Source organism: Bos mutus, unplaced genomic scaffold, assembly GCF_027580195.1.
Source record: "Bos mutus isolate GX-2022 unplaced genomic scaffold, NWIPB_WYAK_1.1 CTG562, whole genome shotgun sequence".
Taxonomy (NCBI): domain Eukaryota; kingdom Metazoa; phylum Chordata; class Mammalia; order Artiodactyla; family Bovidae; genus Bos; species Bos mutus.
Genome location: NW_027220043.1, coordinates 6,554 through 26,890, shown reverse-complemented (window position 1 = coordinate 26,890; position 20,337 = coordinate 6,554). Strand labels below are relative to the sequence as shown.

At 41.5% G+C, this 20,337-nt stretch overlaps 1 protein-coding gene across 1 annotated transcript; it reads left to right on the top strand.

Annotated features, from left to right (window-relative positions):
• Positions 1-5,687: 5,687 nt before the first annotated feature.
• Positions 5,688-18,772, top strand: LOC102284481 (prostaglandin F synthase 1). Its single transcript, XM_005909953.3, is given in 10 exon segments — positions 5,688-5,771; positions 9,301-9,468; positions 9,757-9,873; positions 11,115-11,192; positions 11,601-11,694; positions 11,697-11,722; positions 12,521-12,630; positions 13,506-13,671; positions 15,928-16,010; positions 18,730-18,772. Coding segments are annotated over 10 exon segments (969 nt in total).
• The last annotated feature ends 1,565 nt before the right edge of the window (positions 18,773-20,337 follow it).

The following is a 20,337-nucleotide window of genomic DNA, read 5'->3' as shown; positions in this document are numbered from 1 at the left end:
ATTGGTGAAGGGATTTTCACTTGTTGGGCCAATGTTTGCTGCTAAGTTTCCATATCCCTTACCTGCTGTGTCCCTGGCAGTGTATTGATTAATATAATTGGTGTAAGTAGTAGCTTTAATGTTTGTAACCTGGGACCCTTGAGTTAATTCTTTTTCTTGTTATAGCCCACCACACCTTTGCTCTGTAGGAATGCAACTTTATCTAATGCTTTTGGAGGGTGGCTCTTGACCAATCACCTTTAGAGAAAAATAAGTTTTCTGAAGAAAGGGTCTTAAAATGTTAACAGGCCTCCGGGCCAGAAGATGATGTAAATCACCTAAGCTTTTGCATATGATAAGTTTGCAGGAAGAAAGCCTGGCTTGCTGCATGACTCTACCCCTTCCCCCATTATCCTCTATGCATAACTTAAAGTATAAAAACTACTTTGGAAAATAAAGTGCGGGCCTTGTTCACCGAAACTTGGTCTCACCATGTCGTTCTTTCTCTTACCTTCTGGCTGAATTATTCAGCCTCTTTTCTACACTGAATTTCCTCACTGAGCTATCCTCATTCTATTACTCTTTATATCCTTAATTAACGTTTAATTAAGCAATTGTTTCCTGATCCTCACCTACGCCGTCTCTCCTTCGAATACCCTGGATCAGCCGGGGCTGGTCCCCGGCAGCAAGCCACTGCAATACTCTTGCCTGGAATATTCCATGGGTGGAGGAGCATGGTAGGTTACAGTCTATGGGGTCACAAAGTGTCGGACATGATTGAGCGACTTCACTTTCTTTCTTTGTTTTAATGGCAGAAAGCAAAGAGGAACTAAAGAGTCTCTTGATGGAGGTGAAAGAGGAGAGAGAAATAATGGACTTAAATCTCAATATTTGAAAAATTAAGATCATGGTATCTGGTTCCAGCCCTTCACAGCAAATAGATGAAGAAAAAAAGGGAAACAGTGACAGAGTTTATTTTCTTGGCCTCCAAAATCACTGGAGATGGTGACTGTAACCATTAAATTAAGATGCTTGCTTCTTGGAAGAAAAACTATGACAAATCTAGATAACCTGTTTAAAAGCAGAGCCATCACCTTGCTGACAAAGATCTGTAGGGTCAAAGCTATGGCATTTCCAGTAGTCGTATATGAATGTGAGAGTTGGACTGTAAAGAAGGCTCAGCCTTGAGGAATTGATACTTTCAAACTGTGATTCTGGAGAAGACTCTTGAGAGCCCCTTGGACAGCCAGGAGTTCAAACCAGTCAATCCTGAAGGAAATCAATCCTGAATATTAATTGGAAGGACTGATGCTGAAGCTGAAACGCCAATATTTTGGCCACCTGATGTGAAGAACCAACTCATTGAAAAAGACCCTGATGCTGGGAAAGATTGAGGCCAAGAGGAGAAGGGGAGGACAGAGGATGAGATGGTTACATGGCATCACTGACTCAATGGACATGAATCTGAGCAAACTCTGGGAGATAGTGAAGGACAGAGAAGCCTGGTGTGTTGCCGGGAGCCAGCGTGAGGAACTCTGCCCGTGGCAAAGGTCATGAAGAAGGAGGCTCGGCATACGCAAATGCGGGATCAAGCCTCAGGAGTCCCCCCTGGAAATTCTCGAGCATCTACCCCCAAAACCAGAGTCTGCCTACTTTCTGCTTTGTGCTCTCACCTGCACCTCTGACTTTATGGGGGGCTGTCCCCCACCATCTCTCTCTGAAAAAAGAGTTAACTTACAGCTCCAGTTAATAAAGTTCCTGGGTGTGACAAGAGTGTTTGAACCTACAAATTCCTTTGGAAGTCCTCTAGCCTGTCTGAATAGGTTTTTCCGGCCACATGTGATTTTCAGAGCCTCCCAACTGTGAGAGGCATGAGATGTTCTAAACTGTTTAAATACAGATTCCTTTGAGCAGTTAAAAGATTGATTAGAAATTGTATTGGTGAAGGGTTTTTCATTTGTTGGGCCAATGTTTGCTGCTAAGTCTCCATAACCCTTACCTACTGTGTCCCTGGCAGTGTATATTGATTGATATAATTGGTGTATAGAAAAGTAAGTAGTAGCTTTAATGCTTGTAACCTTGGACCCTTGAGTTAATTCTTTTCTTATTATAGCCCACCACACCTTTGCCCTATAGGAATGCAACTTAATCTAATGCTTTTGGAGGGTGGCGCCTGACTTTAGAATAATCACCTTTAGAGAAAAATAAGTTTTCTGAAGAAAAGATTTTAAAATGTTAACAGGCCTCTTGGCCAGAAGATGATGTAAATCACCTAAACTTTTGCATATGTTAAGTTTGAAAGCCTGGCTTCGATTAGGATCAAGGACTGCTGTCCTTGCATGACTCTACCCTTCCCCCATTATCCTCTATGCACAACTTAAGGTATAAAACTACTTTGGAAAATAAAGTGCGCCCTTTTGTTCACCAAAACTTGGTCTCCCCATGTCGTTCTTTCTCTCACCTTCTGGCTGAATTTCCATCTGGGGCATGGAGGCTCGTCAAGCCTACTAATTTTGCCTGGGCTTCTAAGATCTGACTGGGGAGGCCTTAGTGTCTCCTCTCCTTCGGGAGAACGGGAGGATGCCTGCGGCCTACGTAGGTGATGCAAATTCCTTATTTTGGAATTTTATTAGCTTTCCACGTAAACCAAGTTATTCAGCCTCTTTTCTCCACTAAATTTTCTCACTGAGCTATCCTTAATTAACCACCCTTATATCCTTAATTAACGTTTAATTAAGCAGTTGTTTCCTGATCCTCGCCGACGCCGTCCCCGCTTCAAATTCCCTGGATCCACCGGGGCTGGACCCCGGCAGTGTGTTGCAGTCCATGGGGTAGGCAAAGAGTTGGACACAACGGAGAAACTGAACAAGAGAACTCTTCTGTCTTCATCTTGTAGACTCTACTGAGATCTTCAAAGACAGACTACAGCATCTTAGAATCTTTTATCTAATGATCGTATCTCCCCACCTTCTCTTCAAATACAACCCTCCCAGGTCACACATGTAAGGACTTTGTCATTATACTAGGGTTACCAGGTAAACCAAGAATATCTTGCCTCTCAAGATTTTAATCAGCTTTACAAGATCATTCCCAGACCAGGTTCAGAACCATGCCCCTGCAGTGGAAACACAGAGTCCTCACCACTGGATCACCAGGAAAGTCCCAGGTTAAAGGAAATTTTTGGCCACAATTTCATAACACCTACATTTTCGGCTCTCTTCTCCATCTCTTCTGCTTCTGGAACCCCTACACTGTGAATGTTAGTATGTTCTATTCCCTAGTTAATGTAGCATTTTTCTTATGATTCTGTATTCTGGTAAATTATTTTTGTAAATTATTAATCTCTACCTCAATATCTGATCCTTTCAAGTTTTCTTTTAATTGTTTCATTTGACACAAATTCCTCTCTCTTCTCATTTTGCTTAGCTTCCTCCTTTTCTATTAAGTTATGTGAAAAAGTTACCTGTCCTGGTTTTGTGGGGCTGCCCTTGTGTGGACCCGTCCCTGTGCAGTCCGTGTGCACAAGGCTTTGGGGCAGAGCTGGAGCTGAGCTGGTCAGAGGTCACCCCTTCCCAGGGCGTGCTGGCAACTGTCACCTTGATGGGAAGGAGAAGGGCAGGCTAGAGCCAGAGCCCAGTGTGAGCAAAGGCTTCTGTGCTCGGTGGCTGTCTCCACCCTACTGGGCCAGGCGAGTTCCAAGACGCTGGAGCAGAACTCTGAGGGTTGGGTCCAGACTGGTTCCACTCCTTGTAAGTGTGCACCCCCTGTAAGTGTGCACCCCCATCCCCTGCACTGCACCTTTGCCCTAGCGGGTGGAGGAGCCAGAGGAAGGTGTGCAGGAGCAGCCCCTGGTGCGGGCAGCTGTGCATGTGGTGCAGCACTTACACACAGTCAGAGCCCCAGCCCCTGCTCCTTGGGGCCCTCTGTGATGGCCGCCCTGCCCTGTCCAGATGTGTGTGTGTTCCTGTGTGTGTATGTGTTCCTATATGTGTGTCCCTTTGTGTGTGTGTGTTCCTGTGTGTGTGTGTTCCTGTGTGTGTTCCTGTGTGTGTGTGTTCCTGTGTGTGTGTATATTCCTGTATGTGTGTTCCTCTGTGTGTTTGTGTTTCTGTATGTGTGTTCCTCTGTGTGTTTCTGTGTGTGTGCATTCAATTTGGTACTTGAAAGAACAGGGAAAATCTCACTCTTGGTAGATTTGTTCCTTGTCATGACTTTTACTAGTTGGCTCGTCATGGTCCTAGTCCTGGGATCAGCCCAACAGGAAAGCTATGGGTGGCTTAGTTCATTTCTGAGTCAGCATCTTACCTGGCCGAGACTGGCTATCTGATTCTGGTGAATTTATGACTGTTTTTGAATGCACTATGTCCCCCAAAGCCACACCCCCATTCTATTCAGGGCCTTTTAATACATGGTCTAGTCTATGTCTCCACCCTTATACCTTTGTCCTTGGCTCCGTATGTATGTATATATACACACAAACATATATATATATATATAGTTCCCCTGCAGCTGCAATAGGCATTCCAGGAGCTCTTCAGTTTAAGCTTAGAGTTAAGTGGAACAGACACTAGTCCCCAGACAGCCCCCAAGTAGGTTGGAATACCGCACATAAGGTTTTCTGTTATCACTCTAGATTAAGGGAGCAACTGGGAGCTCATCAAGGTTGCACTGCCCCAGGCAGGAGGAGGGTACAGGTGAGTAATACACGATGAAATTTCCTTCCACTCTGTTCTTGATTTTTCCTAATTGGCTGTTCACTTTGTTGCTGTCGATCTGTGTTTGACTGTTTTCCAGACTCCTATGAAGTTTTCAGGTGATTTCTCTTTCTTTTCTTGTCTTTCCATGGGAGAGTTCAGTCCTCCCACCTCACCATTTTGCCAACATCATTGTACATGTTAAATTTTGTCTTCACAACGTTCTTACGCATCAGTGCATCATATTTTCTGTTACTCTTTCCAGATTTGTTGCATTTTAATTTGTTTATAGGTTTTTCATTTATGAATGATGTGGAGCAGTTAGTAAATTATGTAAAATATGTATCAGTGACATTATGAGAGTACCCTAAAAGTTATATAACTAGCTACAAGGGATCAACACTCAAAGTCTCTTTGAACACTGTGCATGGTATCCTAAGGCTATTAATAATTAACTTCCAATAAGCACTTTGCCAAAATGTCTCATTTCCATTTTCTGTTCAGGGTTTCACCAGTCAGGTCTGTAAAGCATAATAATTTTGCTGCGGGAAATGTAAAAGGGGAAATTTATTTTCACTTGAAGTTTTGATTCTTTATTAAGGGGTAACATTTTGAAAAATGCTATTAAACACTTTCAGATTGTGTGATTTGTGTGTATGTGTGTGTGTTTACTGTAAGGTAGTTTTTTCAATTGATGTTTGATTGAGATTGGGCTTCATAATAGAAAATTAAAAAAGATTTTTGTTGGAAGTTTCTAGTCTAACAAATAGTCAATAATTGCTCACCCAATCTCATCATTGTATAATACGTGAGGTTATGTTGATAAAAAGAATCAAACAAGTTAACTGTGTTCAATCATCTCTGACTCCATGGGTACTAGTTTAATCATGCTTCTCCTACAGTGTCTCTGCTAACACTGGACAGTGCAGCTGGGGTGTGATGTTCTTGTTATTTATAACATTTGAAGGGAGAAGAAAAAAATCCCAGTCTGCTTACTCAGAGGAGCAACAGACAATGGATCCCAAAGGCCAGAAGGTGAAGCTTAATGATGGCCACTTCATTCCTGTCCTGGGATTTGGAACCTATGCACCTCAAGAGGTAACAGTACTGGTTGTGGGTTGAGATATAAATAGTAGTGGATGTGACACAAGCAGAAGGGACTTGGGTTGTCAAGCACTGAGCTCCTGTGTGACTCTGGGAGGGTCATGTGGTTCCACCAACCAGGCTAGAACCATTTCCTCTGAAAGAGGAGAAAGCATTCAGCCTTTACTCTGCATCATGGTCTCAAGCTGTGCTCACCTGCAGATTACTCTGGGTTTCCTTCCAGTTTCTATCTCTTTCCCAGATTGGCAGAAGAGGTGAGACTCAGCTGTCAAGAATAGTGTCAGCTGCTTTGCTTTGAAGGTGATTGCAATGGTGAGGTTTATCTGTATATTTAATTAATTCCAGAACTCTTTCCTCCTTCCAAAAAGCCATGACACAGAGAAGTATTTGAGGTGGGAGGTGCTGTAGATGAGTTGAATGAAAAATAATGGGAATGAATTTCTTTGATACTGTGGGGTGCCTTCTAGATGGCAGGCAAGAAACACTCCAGCTGTGTTTTGCCTCATATTTTTGTTTCTGCTTGGAAATTCATTCTCAGAGAAAATATACTGTCATTTGAGGGTAAAAGTTACTACCTTACAGGCCAGGTTTTGTAATGTTTTCTTGGGCTTCCCCGGGTAGTTCAAATGTTAAAGAATCTGCCTGCAATGTGGGGGATCTGAGTTCGATCCCTGGGTCAGGAAGATCCCCTGGAAAAGGAAATGGCAACCCACCCCAGTATTCTTGCAGAGAATCCCGTGGACAGAGGAGCCTGATGGGCGACAGTCCATGTGGTCACAAAGAGTGGGACATGACTGAATGACTAACACTTTAACACTTTGAAATGGGAAAGATTCTGAATCATATAAAAAGAAATGGAATATTATTCAGCATTAAAATGACATTAATCCTGCTATTTGCAACTGCACAGATGGATGGTGAGAATATTAAAGCAAGTGAAACAAGCCAGAAATAGAAAGACAAATACTGTATAATCTCCTTGTAGCTAGAATCTTAAAAAGTAGAACTCATAGAAGCAGAGAATAGAGGTGTGGTGACCAGAAGCTGGTGTCAAGCCTGGGAAAAATGGTAAGTTGTTGGTCAAGGGTACAGACCATCAATTATAAGATGAATAATCATGGAGACCTGATGTAAAGCACTGTGACTATAGTTAAAAATGATGGGATAAATCTTTAATTTTGTAGACTAGATCTTATGTCTTCTTCAGTTCAGTTCAGTTGCTCAGTCGTGTCCGACTCTTTGCAACCCCATGAATCGCAGCATGCCAGGCCTCCCTGTCCATCACCAACTCCCGGAGTTCACTCAAACTCACATCCATAGAGTTGGTGATGCCATCCAGCCATCTCATCCTCCATCGTCCCCTTCTCCTGCTGCCCCCAATCCCTCCCAGCATCAGAGTCTTTCCCAATGAGTCAACTCTTTGCATGAGGTGGTCAAAGTACTGGAGTTTCAGCTTTAGCATCATTCCCTCCAAAGAAATCCCAGGGCTGATCTCCTTTAGAATGGACTGGTTGGATCTCCTTGCAGTCCAAGGGACTCTCAGGAGTCTTCTCCAACACCACAGTTCAAAAGCATCAATTTTTCAGTGCTCAGCTTTCTTCACAGTCCAACTCTCACATCCATACATGACCACAGGAAAAACCATAGCCTTGACTAGATGGACCTTTGTTGGCAAAGTAATGTCTCTGCTTTTCAATATGCTATCTAGGTTGATCATAACTTTCCTTCCAAGGAGTAAGTGTCTTTTAATTTCATGGCTGCAATCACCATCTGCAGTGATTTTGGAGCCCCCAAAAATAAAGTCTGACACTGTTTCCACTGTTTCCCCATCTATTTCCCATGAAGTGATAGGACCAGATGCCATGATCTCCATTTTCTGAATGTTGAGCTTTAAGCCAACTTTTTCACTCTCCTCTTTAACTTTCATCAAGAGGCTTTTTAGTTCCTCTTTACTTTCTGCCATAAGGGTGGTGTCATCTGCATATCTGAGGTTATTGATATTTCTCCCGGCAATTTTGATTTCAGCTTGTGCTTTTTCCAGCCCAGCATTTCTCATGATGTCCTCTGTGTGTAAGTTAAATAAGCAGGGTGACAATATTACAAACACCCAAAAAAATTAGGTGTGTGAGGTGATGGAACTGTTACCTAGGTTGATTTTGGTAATTCATTAAGAGTGGATACTTACATTGGTAAGAATAATCATGGGAAATGGTAACTGATTGAAGTTCAAGCTTGAATGAAGCTCGAACCGGGAGAAAGATCAATAACTTCAGAATGGAGATGACACCACCCTAATGGCAGAAAGGAAGAGGAGCTAGAGAATCTCTTGATGAAGGTGAAAGAGGGAGTGAAAAGCTGACTTAAAATTGAACATTCAAATCCTAAGATCATGTCATTCAGTCCCATCGCTTCATGGCAAATAAATGGGGGAGAAATGGGAACAGTGGCAGACTTTATTTTCTTGGACTTCAAATCATTGTAGACGGTGACTGTAGCCAGGAAATTAAAAGATAATTGCTCCTCAGAAGAAAAGCTACGAGAAACCTAGACATCGTCTTAAGCAGAGACATTGGCTTGTGGACAAAGGTCCACATAGTCAAAGCCATGGTTTTTCCATTCGTTATGTATGGATGTGAGAGTTGGACCATAAAAGGCTATGCACGGAAGAATTGATGCTTTTGAACTGTGGTGTTTGAGAAGTCTTGAGAATGCCTTGGACAGCAAGGAGATCAAACCAGTCAGTCCTAAAGGAAATCAACCCTGAGTATTCCTTGGAAGGACTGATGCTGAAGCTGAAGCTCCAATACTTTGGCCACACAATACGAAGAGCCAACTTATTGGAAAAGACCCTGATTCTGGAAAAGACTGAAGGCACGAGAAGAAGGAGGCAACAGAGGGTGAGATAGCTGGGTGGCATCATTGATACAACAGACATGAGTTTGAGCAAACTGCAGGAGATAATGAAATATGGGGAAACCTGGAGTGCTGCAGTCCATGGGGTCAGAAAGAATTGAACAGGACTGAGTGAATGAACAAAAACAGCGACTTATATGAGAACATCTCTTTGTACACCTTGATTGCATACAGTTTTTATGTGGTGTATTCTTTGTGGCCTCACTGGTAGACAGAGGTCTTAGAAGCAATTACCTTGTTTCTTGATGCTTTTACCAGGCACTTTACACCTTTATTGAATTATCTTCAAAGATCTCACAGTATAAATCCTATCCTGACTGCAATGTTATCCTGAGTCCTTTCGGTTCTACCAGCGAATCAGTGAACCTGCAGGTGGTCTTGAGGTCTCTGATGCCCATAATCAACCATGATCACTTCAAGATGAATGGTTCCTGGGTGTCCACTAAATCACTCACCAGGAATATTCAGGGAAATCTTCAAGCCTTCATCACCACACATACAGAACTAACCAAAGGCACAAAGAAAAGTTGATGTTGGGAAGATGAAAGCTTTTGCATAGCAATCTCTTAATCATGTGGATATCCAACTTCTCCCTTTGTTGCTTATGTAGGTTGCTAAGAGGGATGCTCTGGAATTCACCCCATTTGCTATAGAGGTTGGGTTCCGCCATATTGACTGTGCTCATGCTTACCAAAATGAAGAGCAGATAGGTCAGGCCATTCGAAGCAAGATGGCAGATGGCACTGTGAAGAGAGAAGACATATTCTGCACTTCAAAGGTACTGTGTGTGTTGTGTGTGTGCACATGTGTGCAAGTGATTGTGCCCAGGTGACAATTATATAATAGGATCCTTTTGTGAAGAGTTGCTTGGTGAACTATGCTTATTGGTAAATTCCTAAAGTATTAGAGTTCCCTGGTGGTTCAATGCTTAAGACTTGATACTTTAATGCCATGTGCCCTGATTTGATCCTTGGTTGGGGAAGTAATATCAGACAAGCCTTGCAGTAAAGCCAAATAAGTTACCTAAAGTATTCTTAATACAACTTTTATTCTTTAACCTCTGCAGCTTTGGTGCACATCCTTTCGACCAGAGTTGGTCCGACCAGCCTTGGAAAAGTCACTGAAAAGTCTTCAACTGGACTATGTCGATCTCTATATTATGCATTATCCGCTGGCTCTGAAGGTTAGAAATTCGTGTGATCACATCAGTGTTACATCTTGTGTTAGAATGTGCATCAACTCGCATGGATGGTTAAATTAAGATTTTTCTTAGTAGGTTGAAGGGATGATTACACTAGAGTAGAATCCTCCAAATAATCATTTGTGATCATCTTTTTACTGAGTTTCTTTGAATCCCTTACATACCTTCCAGAGAAAGGAGTTAATAATCTGAGACTCTCTGCCAGAAAAACTTGAGGAAATAGAACTAGGTGAGTTCTGCACACAGTCCTTGTTATGACTCCTGAGTGTCTGGGGATTTCATGAACCAAGAGTTTGGTGCAGCCGTGGTGAGCATGACACTGCCTTACATTGAACATGATGAGTTTCTCTTGTCTTTCACCCTTTCAAGTTGAGCATATTTGGTGGTGCTCCTTCTGAGTGCATCTGATCCTTGTACCTATACAGGGACTTGGGATAACTTTCCTGCACTCTCCCTAGTCTTCAGATGAGGTTTGTAGACTGCACTTATCCATTAATAAAGGTTTACTTAGAACACTTGATTTCAAGTCACAGAAATCAACTCAAACCATCCAATGCAAAATAGCTTAGTGGTCTACACAGATGGCAAGTTCCAGCCACAGACAGAAATGATGGTGGCAGTACTCTATAGATGTGTCTCCTTTTCCTATCCCTTATAAGGGCACTATTCATGGTTTACTTTATTTTTACTGAACATTTTCCATTGGTGGGAAATTTGACCTTGGGGCAGCTCAAGGCTCATGGTCATGAACATATGAGAACATGTCTGGGTCTTCCACATTCCATATCAACCTAATGAGATCCCTGCTGTCCTAGGGCACCTGATTCTCAGAGGGAAAAGAGAGTCTGATTATCTAGACCAGGTCAAGATAGCAAATTTTATTCTGGAAATAAAGTCATGTTACTTACTGCCATTCCCATCTCATAGAGGCATTTGGAAGCAGGCAAGTACAAGAACAGACAAAATTCACAGAAGTCACAGGAAGTCCCTTTTAGGACCTAGAAAAATTGTACTTATTACAACATATATTAAATATAAGAGATTAGAATAAGTCTCTCTCCTAAAGACATTGGCTATATACACAAATCATTTTGCAAATATTTTCTAGTATCTGGAAAATTTTAAACTTACCTCATGGAGGTTTAATCCCTGGTGCCAGGCAGCCTTGCTAAATGTGGAGAAATTATTTTGTGACATCTCTAAAATGACTGCTTCTATTCTAGCCAGGGGAGGAATTATATCCAAAAGATGAAAATGGAAAACTGATAGCTGACTCAGTGGATTTCTGTCTCACATGGGAGGTGAGTATGAGGAGTAGAGAGACTGGGGAGGAGCCAGGAGAGTGGGAACTTCCTTCATTTTTTCCACCTGTGAGAATGCGCCGTGGACCATCAGACTCAGCAGTTCATGAATCTAAGGGCTGGGATGCTGGGTTTGTGGGGAGGAAGCCATTGCTGTAATGTTTACAGAGAGGAATGGAGGAGGAGAATATGGGACAGTGCAGACAGGCATCTCTTTCCTTCCATATGATATGTCTTCTCCAGGGTTCAAGGAGCAAACAATATTTCTTTTTATATCATGTCTTCTTCCTCTCTTTCCTTCTTGATAATCAATGCAATTCTTGATGGATGACAGTGATTACTGATGTTTTTCAGCATTTATTCTTGCTCTATCATTCCATGTAATTGTTCACCACCCCTCCCTCCCAGGCCCTGGAGAAGTGCAAGGACGCAGGGCTGGCCAAATCCATCGGGGTGTCCAACTTCAACCACAAGCAGCTGGAGAAGATCCTGAACAAGCCGGGCTCAAGTACAAGCCTGTCTGCAACCAGGTGAGCAGCTCAGCTTCTCCCTCTCCTGCTCTCCAGAACCTCCTTCTTGCCCTGGGGCCTGATGTCTGTCTGTCCTCCCCTCCTGTTCACCTGACCATTGTGGACAGGAGATTCTAAACAGCTGAGTTCCTGTCTGCATGGTGTGTATAAAATCCAAAATGGTATCTCTGTCTGTAAATCTGGGCGGAAAAGTGCAGAGATCTTCCCGGTAGAACGCAGAAGTTGAGGAAGGAGGTATTTCCCCGAGATGAAAGGATGGCCAAGTCACAGGGTGAAAGTGCCCTGGAGTGAACTTTGTACAGGAAGGAAAACCATGAAAATGTGGAATGGGAAATAAATTGATAAAGAGGCAAATCAGCTGAGATGGGTGTTAAGGGTTTGTGTGGGGTTCTGATGGCTGAATCCTTAGTCTTGGTGTCACAGTGTTTATAAGTCTTTAACAGGGAGCACAGTTGAGAAAACTGTGTTGGAGATGATGAAAATCATTCAGGTTAGAGGGTGGAGTTAAAGGCTCATTGTGATGCTAACACTGTATGAATTTTACTCTTGAATATCTACTCAAATGTAGAGCCCATCTTTTGGTTAGTCAATCTCAGACTGGTTCTCCCATCTATGTCCATCATAAATTAAGTGTATAAACAAACTTTTCTCTATTTCTCTCTGTTGATATTAATATTTCCAAATTACATTTAATGTTATAGTATTTCCTTTATCATTTTTTAAACTTTTTGCCTTTCTTTGTCATTTAATATTACATTTCCATAATACGTGACACTCTTCTCTATTGGTTTTCTACAGGTGGAATGTCACCCTTATCTCAACCAGAGGAAACTGTTGGATTTCTGCAAGTCACATGATATTGTTCTTGTTGCCTATAGTGCTCTGGGATCCCAAAGAGTAAAAGGATGGTATTGAACTCTAATGAAAGCAACAGGGAGTTTATGTAAAATTCAATTTTTGATGAGATAGTTTAAATCATACAATACTCAGATAACTCTCATAGGCAGAGGGGAGAGAGAGGAGTAATGGAATGAATTCTTCTCTTTTATCTTCCCATCACCCTGCCAATTTTTCTAGATTATATTAGCTTGTCGACTCATGAATAACAAATGTCTACATTAAAATCTGTATATAATCTCCTGGTTGAGACCAGAGACACAAGCTTATGTCATGATTTACTTATTAACTAATGTGCACATTTTTAAAAATAGGTGTTCCAAGGTTCACTTACCTTATGTCTAAAGTTGAGATAATAGTATTTAACTCCTAGGTTTCTATCATGATAGAAAAAAAATTCAATTTGAACCATTTTTATAAGCATCTATAGTAGAATAATGATGAAATAAATGTCTCTTATTTTGAGACCTCTCAATTTTTATCAATACCTTAGAAAAAGTGAAATATACAAACAATTCTTGGTCTTTCCTTCCGCTTCTCTATTCATGCCCTTGATTATATAAGAAAAAACACCCCTGAAAATTAAAGGAAAAAGATCCATGAGTTTGGCAGTCATGGTCTCAACTCAATAATGTCTCTGAATCACCTGCAGAGCTTTGTAAACAGAATAGGAGGTGACACAGTTGAGGTTCTGATTCAGTTTGTTTTCAGCTCTGCCATGGAATTTGTATTTCTTACAAGATCTTAGTTGATAGTGATGATGCTGGTCAATGAACTATACTTTGGGAAGCCCTGGTCTAGAGTGAACCTCTTGTTCTGTTTGGGAAAATATTCAGAAATTGAGTATTTAGTCTTGGCTCCTCAGCATTTCTGAATTTCCTTCCAGGGTGAACCCAAACCACCCCGTTCTCTTGGAGGACCCAGTTCTCTCTTCCATTGCCCAGAAGCACAAGAAAACGGCAGCTCTGGTTGCCCTTCGCTACCAGATACAACGTGGGGTTGTGGTTCTGGCCAAGGGTAACAACAAGGAGTGGATCAAAGAGAACATGCAGGTGATGATGAGTGGGGCTGTGGGCAGAGGGCTCCTAGGGAGTATCCTTCACGAGGGTCATTCTTTGTCCAGCTCTCAGACTATCTTTGGGCCAAAACGAGTTACCTGATCTTTCCCTGTGTGTGAATGCCTGGTAGTTTTCTCCTCCTGCTGTGGCAACAGGAGAGGCATTATGGCTGGAGAGGGTTACGGTTGGACAGAAAATGGAGATTTTAGCTTGAGCATTACATTTGCAATGTATTCTGTCACTTTGTGCAAAATGACATCTTATTTTCTTCATTCTCAATTATGCAATTGCATTATGTGATTTTTTCAATACTGTTTGAACTGCTGTAATAAAACACCATAGGTTAAGTGGCTGAGAAAAAAACTGGAATTTGTTTCTCACAGTAGAAGCTGGAGATCTGAGATCAGAATGGCTGTGTGGTCAGGTGAAGCTGCTCCTCCAAGTCACAGGTTACTCCTTGTATCTTAACATGGTGGAGGGGGCAAAGAACTCCCCCAGTTCTCTTATGTGAATATTATGTTGTTTAAATCTCTTTCATGAGGGCTCCATCATCATGACATAATCACCCCTCAAAGGATTCATTTTTAACAGCATCATCATGTGAATATGAGGACAGAAAATCTATGGCAGTGATCGTTAACTTCCAAACCATTGTATTTTTATTTTGCCTTTCCCTGAATACTAATAAGATTTCATCTTCATACATTTAATCTTGAGTTTCTGTCTTTGTGAAGTCCTCTTCAAGACTTTGTCCATTTTTGCTAGGTTGTTTATACTTTGTTTTCTGTGTAGAAGATCATTATTGTACCTTTAGCCATAATTGTATGGAAACTCCCCAGTTTCAGGATTTAATGCAGAGATGATTTATGCGTCTTTTGGATTCTGTGGTTTGACAATCAACCTGCACTCAGCTAAGTTGCCGTCCTCTGGGCTGGGCTATCCTGTGCTTTTGCAGTTCAATGCGAAGCAGCTGGGCAGTTCTGCTTTAGCAGGCGGACGAGGCTCTTGTCAGAGGAGCCTCCACCCTTCTCTGTATAGTTTTTATGAATATTTGACTAGACTGGGACAACTAATCTGGTCTTCATCTCAGCACAGTGCTATTATCCCAAGTCAGTTATTAGGGAAATAGTCCTCTTCCTGTCTGGGCTCAGATCTGGGTCATCTCTTCTGGGAAATATCACTGTCCAATGCAGGTTACAGGTCAGGCCAAGTGAGGGGAACGGAAATTGTCTCCTCATCATTTGTTTCTGTGTTTCCATTTAAATTTGGTTCTGTAATCTAGCTGGAACTGTTTATCTAAGATAATATGAAAATGGATGCACACATGTTTAAGTATATTTAAATGTAAATCTAAGGTTTCATATTTCCTCACAGATTTTCATTGTCAACTCAGTCATATATCAAGTGTCCATAAATACATTTCTGTTATCTCTTTTCTATTTAACTATTCAGTTTTCTGCACCATGTTATTAAAGTGGAAAATAAGTCTTGCTTTTCATAATGGTAATTTTTTATTTTTTAAAGCTGTATTGGCTGCTTTTGATTAGCTGTTCTTTATTTAAAATTTAGTATCACTTTACCAACTTCCAGGAGAGAATACATGCTCAAGTCTTTGGGTCATGTTGCATTGAAACACTAGATCACTTTGGAGAAAATGAATTTCTTTACAAAATTGAGCTTTTCATTTCATGATTATGAAGTGAAGTTTTAATTACTTAGGTGTTCTTTAATGTTAAAACACTTCATAACTTTCTCCACTAAGACATTTACATAAAGTTTTTGTTAGATTTATTCATAGACAATGAGTAATTTTGATATTAGATTCCTGAACAGGCTTTAAAGGGGGAGCCTCCTCCCTGCACTACTTTAGCTGATCGCTGTCACCCTTACAGGATGTTGGGAAGAGTTAATCAGTCTAATGCTCAATTGCAGTTATCGAGTTAGGAGTACCTGAAGGCAGTGTGATTGGAAAAGAATGATTTTAGTTTGCTTTCTGGCTGAAGTGATTCACTTAGAAAGATAAGGGACTGATGCGCTGTAATGTTTGTGAGGTGGACAGAGAAGGAGAAGGTATGGGAAGGAGAGGTGAGAACTCAGCAGAGGTTCCCATGCTGGTTCTCCTGAAAGCTGAGGACAGACATGGCTTCCCTGCTCCTTCTTCTTGACTCCATCCAGCTGGAAAATCCTCCAGTCCCCAGGGGGAGACTGGCTCCTTGAGGGAGGGGTAATGTGATTGTCCCTTCCTTCCAGGTGTTTGACTTTGAACTGACTCCAGAAGACATGAAAGCAGTCGATGGCCTCAACAGAAATATAAGATATTGTGATTTTCACCCGTAAGTGACTCGCAGATGTTTCACCCAGACACTGTTTTCTCTAGCAGGCGGGTCAGCAGGGGAACTAAGCTTTTCAAAAGGATAATTCTAGAAAGACAGTGCTGATTTCCTGCTTAGGAGTAACCGGGGACTTTCTGCAGACCTCATACCAGAGATTTCCTCCAGGGTTCCATCTTTGACCAACAGCAGTGATGGGCCCAGGACAACTCATCAGTAAAATCCCCAGAGTTGGCATCGTGGTGAATTCACCACTTTGTGCCCCTATTCCCTGTGCCTGGTGCACCTCCTCTCAGTGCCGAGCACCCAGGGAACACAAAGGGCATGGTGCTGCAGCCAACAATTGTTTCAGTGACCTGTGAACATGTTTAATCTTTATCTCTTTTTACATCAGGGGAACATGATTATATTAATAATAACTATGTATTATGTGAAGAGTTGACTTATTGGAAAAGACCCTGATGCTGGGAGGGATTGGGGGCAGGAGGGGATGGGGATGACAGAGGATGAGATGGCTGGATGGCATCACTGACTCGATGGACATGAGTTTGAGTAAACTCCAGGCATTGGTGATGGACAGGGAGGCCTGGTGTGCTGCGATTCATGGAGTCCCAAAGAGTCGGACATAACTGAGCGACTGAACTGAACTGAACTGACTGATGTATTAACGAATCCATCAAAGATTACTTTCTTGTTTTGTTCTGTTTAGTTGCTTATTCATGCCCAAATCTTGGGGCCTTGTGGAATGAACCCCAACAGGCTCCTCAATCCATGGGATTCCCCAGGAAGGAATACTGGAGTGGGTTGCCATTTCCTTCTCCAGGGAACCTTGGGGATCAAGGGATCGAACCCATGTCTCCTGCCTGGCAAGTGTTTCCTTTACCACTGAGCCACCTGGGAAGCCGGCATTCATGTAAATCCTGTGAACACAATTATAAAATGTATTGTTGACATTTTTATTGAGGAGGGTCTTATGAAGGTCAATGTGCAACAGTGCTGTGAAGTCACATGGGCCTGCCCCTAAGTGTCTGGTGGATATTATCATTAATGGGCATTTCTTTTCCAAGATACCATCATTTCTTTCAAATTAATCTCTTTGTCGATCTTTTTTCCCTATTATGACTCCCATGTCCTCATCCTTGTTATCTCACAAAGTTGAATTACCAGTAGATCATGAGCTTAACTGACCCTCCAGTGAGTGACTCTGTGTCTTTAGCAGGACACACCCAGATAGGATCATCTGGGTCTCTGGTTTCTTGAGTAAAGACTCACCCCAGTTTAGCTTTTGTCCATCAGAAGTCCTTGGTGGCTCAGATGGTAAAGAATCCACCTGCAGTGCAGGAGACCTGGGTTCAATTCCTGTGTGAGAAGATCCCCTGGAGGAGGGCATGGCAGCCCAATCCAGTATTCTTGCCTGAAAAATCCCATGGACAGAGGAACCTGGTGGGTTACAGTCCATGGCGTCATAAACAGTCAGACGTGACTGAGCAACTAAGCGCACTTTAGAAGTCCATCCCCTGGGGAGCCCCCACCTCCTTGACTTTGACCTAGTCACTAACATGATTCCGGCTGCTTAATTACTACAGGAGAATATTGGGACTGAAGAGACAGAAGAGAAATTTGGAAGGAAGTTTAGAGAGAAGGGAATACAAATTATTGGTTAACAAAAATTATGCTTCAAATGAAAGATCCCAACGCTCTCCCTATTGTTTGTAAAGCTATATCATGATTCTGATAAGTGTGGAAGTCGCTCAGTCATGTTCGACTCTTTGGGACCCCACTGACTATACAATCCATGGAATTTTCCAGGCCAGAATACTCGAGTGGGTAGCCTTTCCCTTCTCCAGGGGATCTTCCCAACCCAGGGATCGGTCCAGGTCTCCCACATTGCAGGCATATTCTTAACCAGCTGAGCCACTATTATGTTCTGATTAAAGACATGATAATTGAAAAAAAGGTGGATAGTTGCATTTCTATACTTAAAGACTTTTAAGTATAAATGTATATTCTCTTTCATTAGGCTGTGAATGCCTAGACTTACACATCTTTGTGGGCTTGGGTCAACAGCACAGCTCCTGGCACTTGGAATCATTCAGAATTCACTTTTTAATGAAGTGAACGGAAAATGACATTTTCAGAGAGAAAAGTAGAAACATGGAAAAAAGGGAAAACAGCAGTAATACTACTTGCTGAATAACCAGTGTTTTAATACAGTACAGTATAAATTAAGAAAATAATAATCCCACTCTGTGCTCTATGATTATTCAGGTGCACAAGGTATCTCTCCAATAGATGAGAAGTTCCTTAATGGGGACACTCTGTTTTGGGGGTGCTCAATATCAGCTTAGTAATGGATTTGTGGAAAAGAGGAGCTAATTTGTTCACTGCGACCCTTCTTATCATCTAGGGACAGAAGTTCCACTTGTGTCTGAAATGATCTCCATAGTTAGACCCAGGTCTTGTGCCCTCTTGGAAATTGTAACCTGAGTCAAACTACGTATCACTGTGGAGTGAATATTACATGTGAATATTGGGACTGGACATGCAGCTTCTGTGTGTACATGGAGCAGACACCTGCGTGTGCTTGTCGGGGAGGGTGGGGAGAAGGAGGGATGTGTTTGTAGATTTAGAGTTTTAGCCCATCCTGACTGCCTCCACAGAGTAATGCTTTCTCTGACAATATGACAGATTTAATAAATTAATCTGCTTCCTTCTCTTTCAGGGGTGTTGGTCACCCTGAGTTTCCATTTTCTGAAGAATATTGACTCTTAGTCCTCCTTCTGGATCTTCAAGAATTTCTTGCTTCTAGGAAGAGGATTTTTGTACTTGGTGGATGTGCTTAAATGAAGTGTCTGAATATTTGAAAGCTTGCCTTTCCTTAAAAAAAGAAAAACAGTTTACGAAACAATAAAGACTTCAAAGTAAGAATACTCTTTCTTTCTGATATTTGAAAAAACACACAAATTGCAGAAACATTGGAAAACAGAAGGGAAAGGATAGGAAATAAAAATGAGCTACGATTAAACCACTTACTAATACTTAACTTTGGTGCATTTTCTTTATGAATCCTATGCAATTGTGTATGTGTGTTTATATAAAAGACAAATAATCTTCAATCTACAGATTGTATATTTATTTTTTAACTTAGCATAATTATCTTGGTAAGCTAAAAATATGATTTAAAAAATCCAGTATTATATTTTTATTGTAAAGCAGCACACATTACTCATTTATTTAATTTCTCAATTGTCTGCCCATGCTTAGCATTTTGATGAGTTCTTGTATATTCTCCCAGTATTTCATTAGTTGCCATTTACTCTCATTCAGAAAAACTTTACTGAACGTTCTTTAGTAATACATTGTTTTATAATAAATGTTAATTAAAATGAGAAATTATTTTTCTTTTAAAATGAGAAATTCTTGAGTTTATAGTCTAGTGGAGGAGGAGACAGTAAATGAAATCAGGAGAATTTAGTTGTTAGAAATGGGTAAGTGCCTGTTGAGAAAATTCTGCACAGTCTTTTGCATTTCTGTACATCTGTTAGGCAGAAACACCAACTGCCCTACATCCCACACAGCTTTTCAATTGTACAAAAAGCAGCCTTGAAAGAGAGATTGTGGCTCCCTTCATTTCTCTGGAACACAAAACACTAAATTCAGGAAGGAAGGGCCAGCAAGTCAGCTGATGTGGGTGGAGTTTAGTGAGGAAAGAAGACAGGAGTTGACCAGAGAGCCAGTGGGGCCAGTGGATCTGTGTCACATAGGCATGTAAAAGGACTTTACTGTGAGAGAAATGGAGAATGATATTTTGTGTTTTGAGCAGAGTAGTTACAGGAACAGACATGAGTTGTTACATAACATAACCTGGTTGTTGTGTTGAGAAGAAAAGAGAAAGAAGAGCCCTCATTTAGGACTCTACAGGAATTTAGGTGAGAGATGATGTTGGCTTGGACCACAGAAGGAGCAGTAAATATGGTCAGAGTTGTTAGAACAGGGATTTATTTTAAGGGCAGCATGACTTAGACTGTCTAACATGTTGGACATACAGTTAAAGGAAAAGGGGAATCAAAGTTGACTCCAGGTGTTTGTGGCTAAGGGACAGGAGATGGAGATGCCATTTTCTCAGATGGAGACGATGTGGGGGAGCACACTTTTGTGGGAAGATTAGGAGTTCAATTATAGACATGTATCTTTGAGATGCCTTTAGGTACCCAAGTGAAGATGCATGCATACAGTTGGACATAGAATTCTACCAGCGAAAAGGTTTAGATAAAATATTTAACTTGTGGTTTGTTAATTTTAGTTGCCTCTTAAAGCCACGAGACTCGAT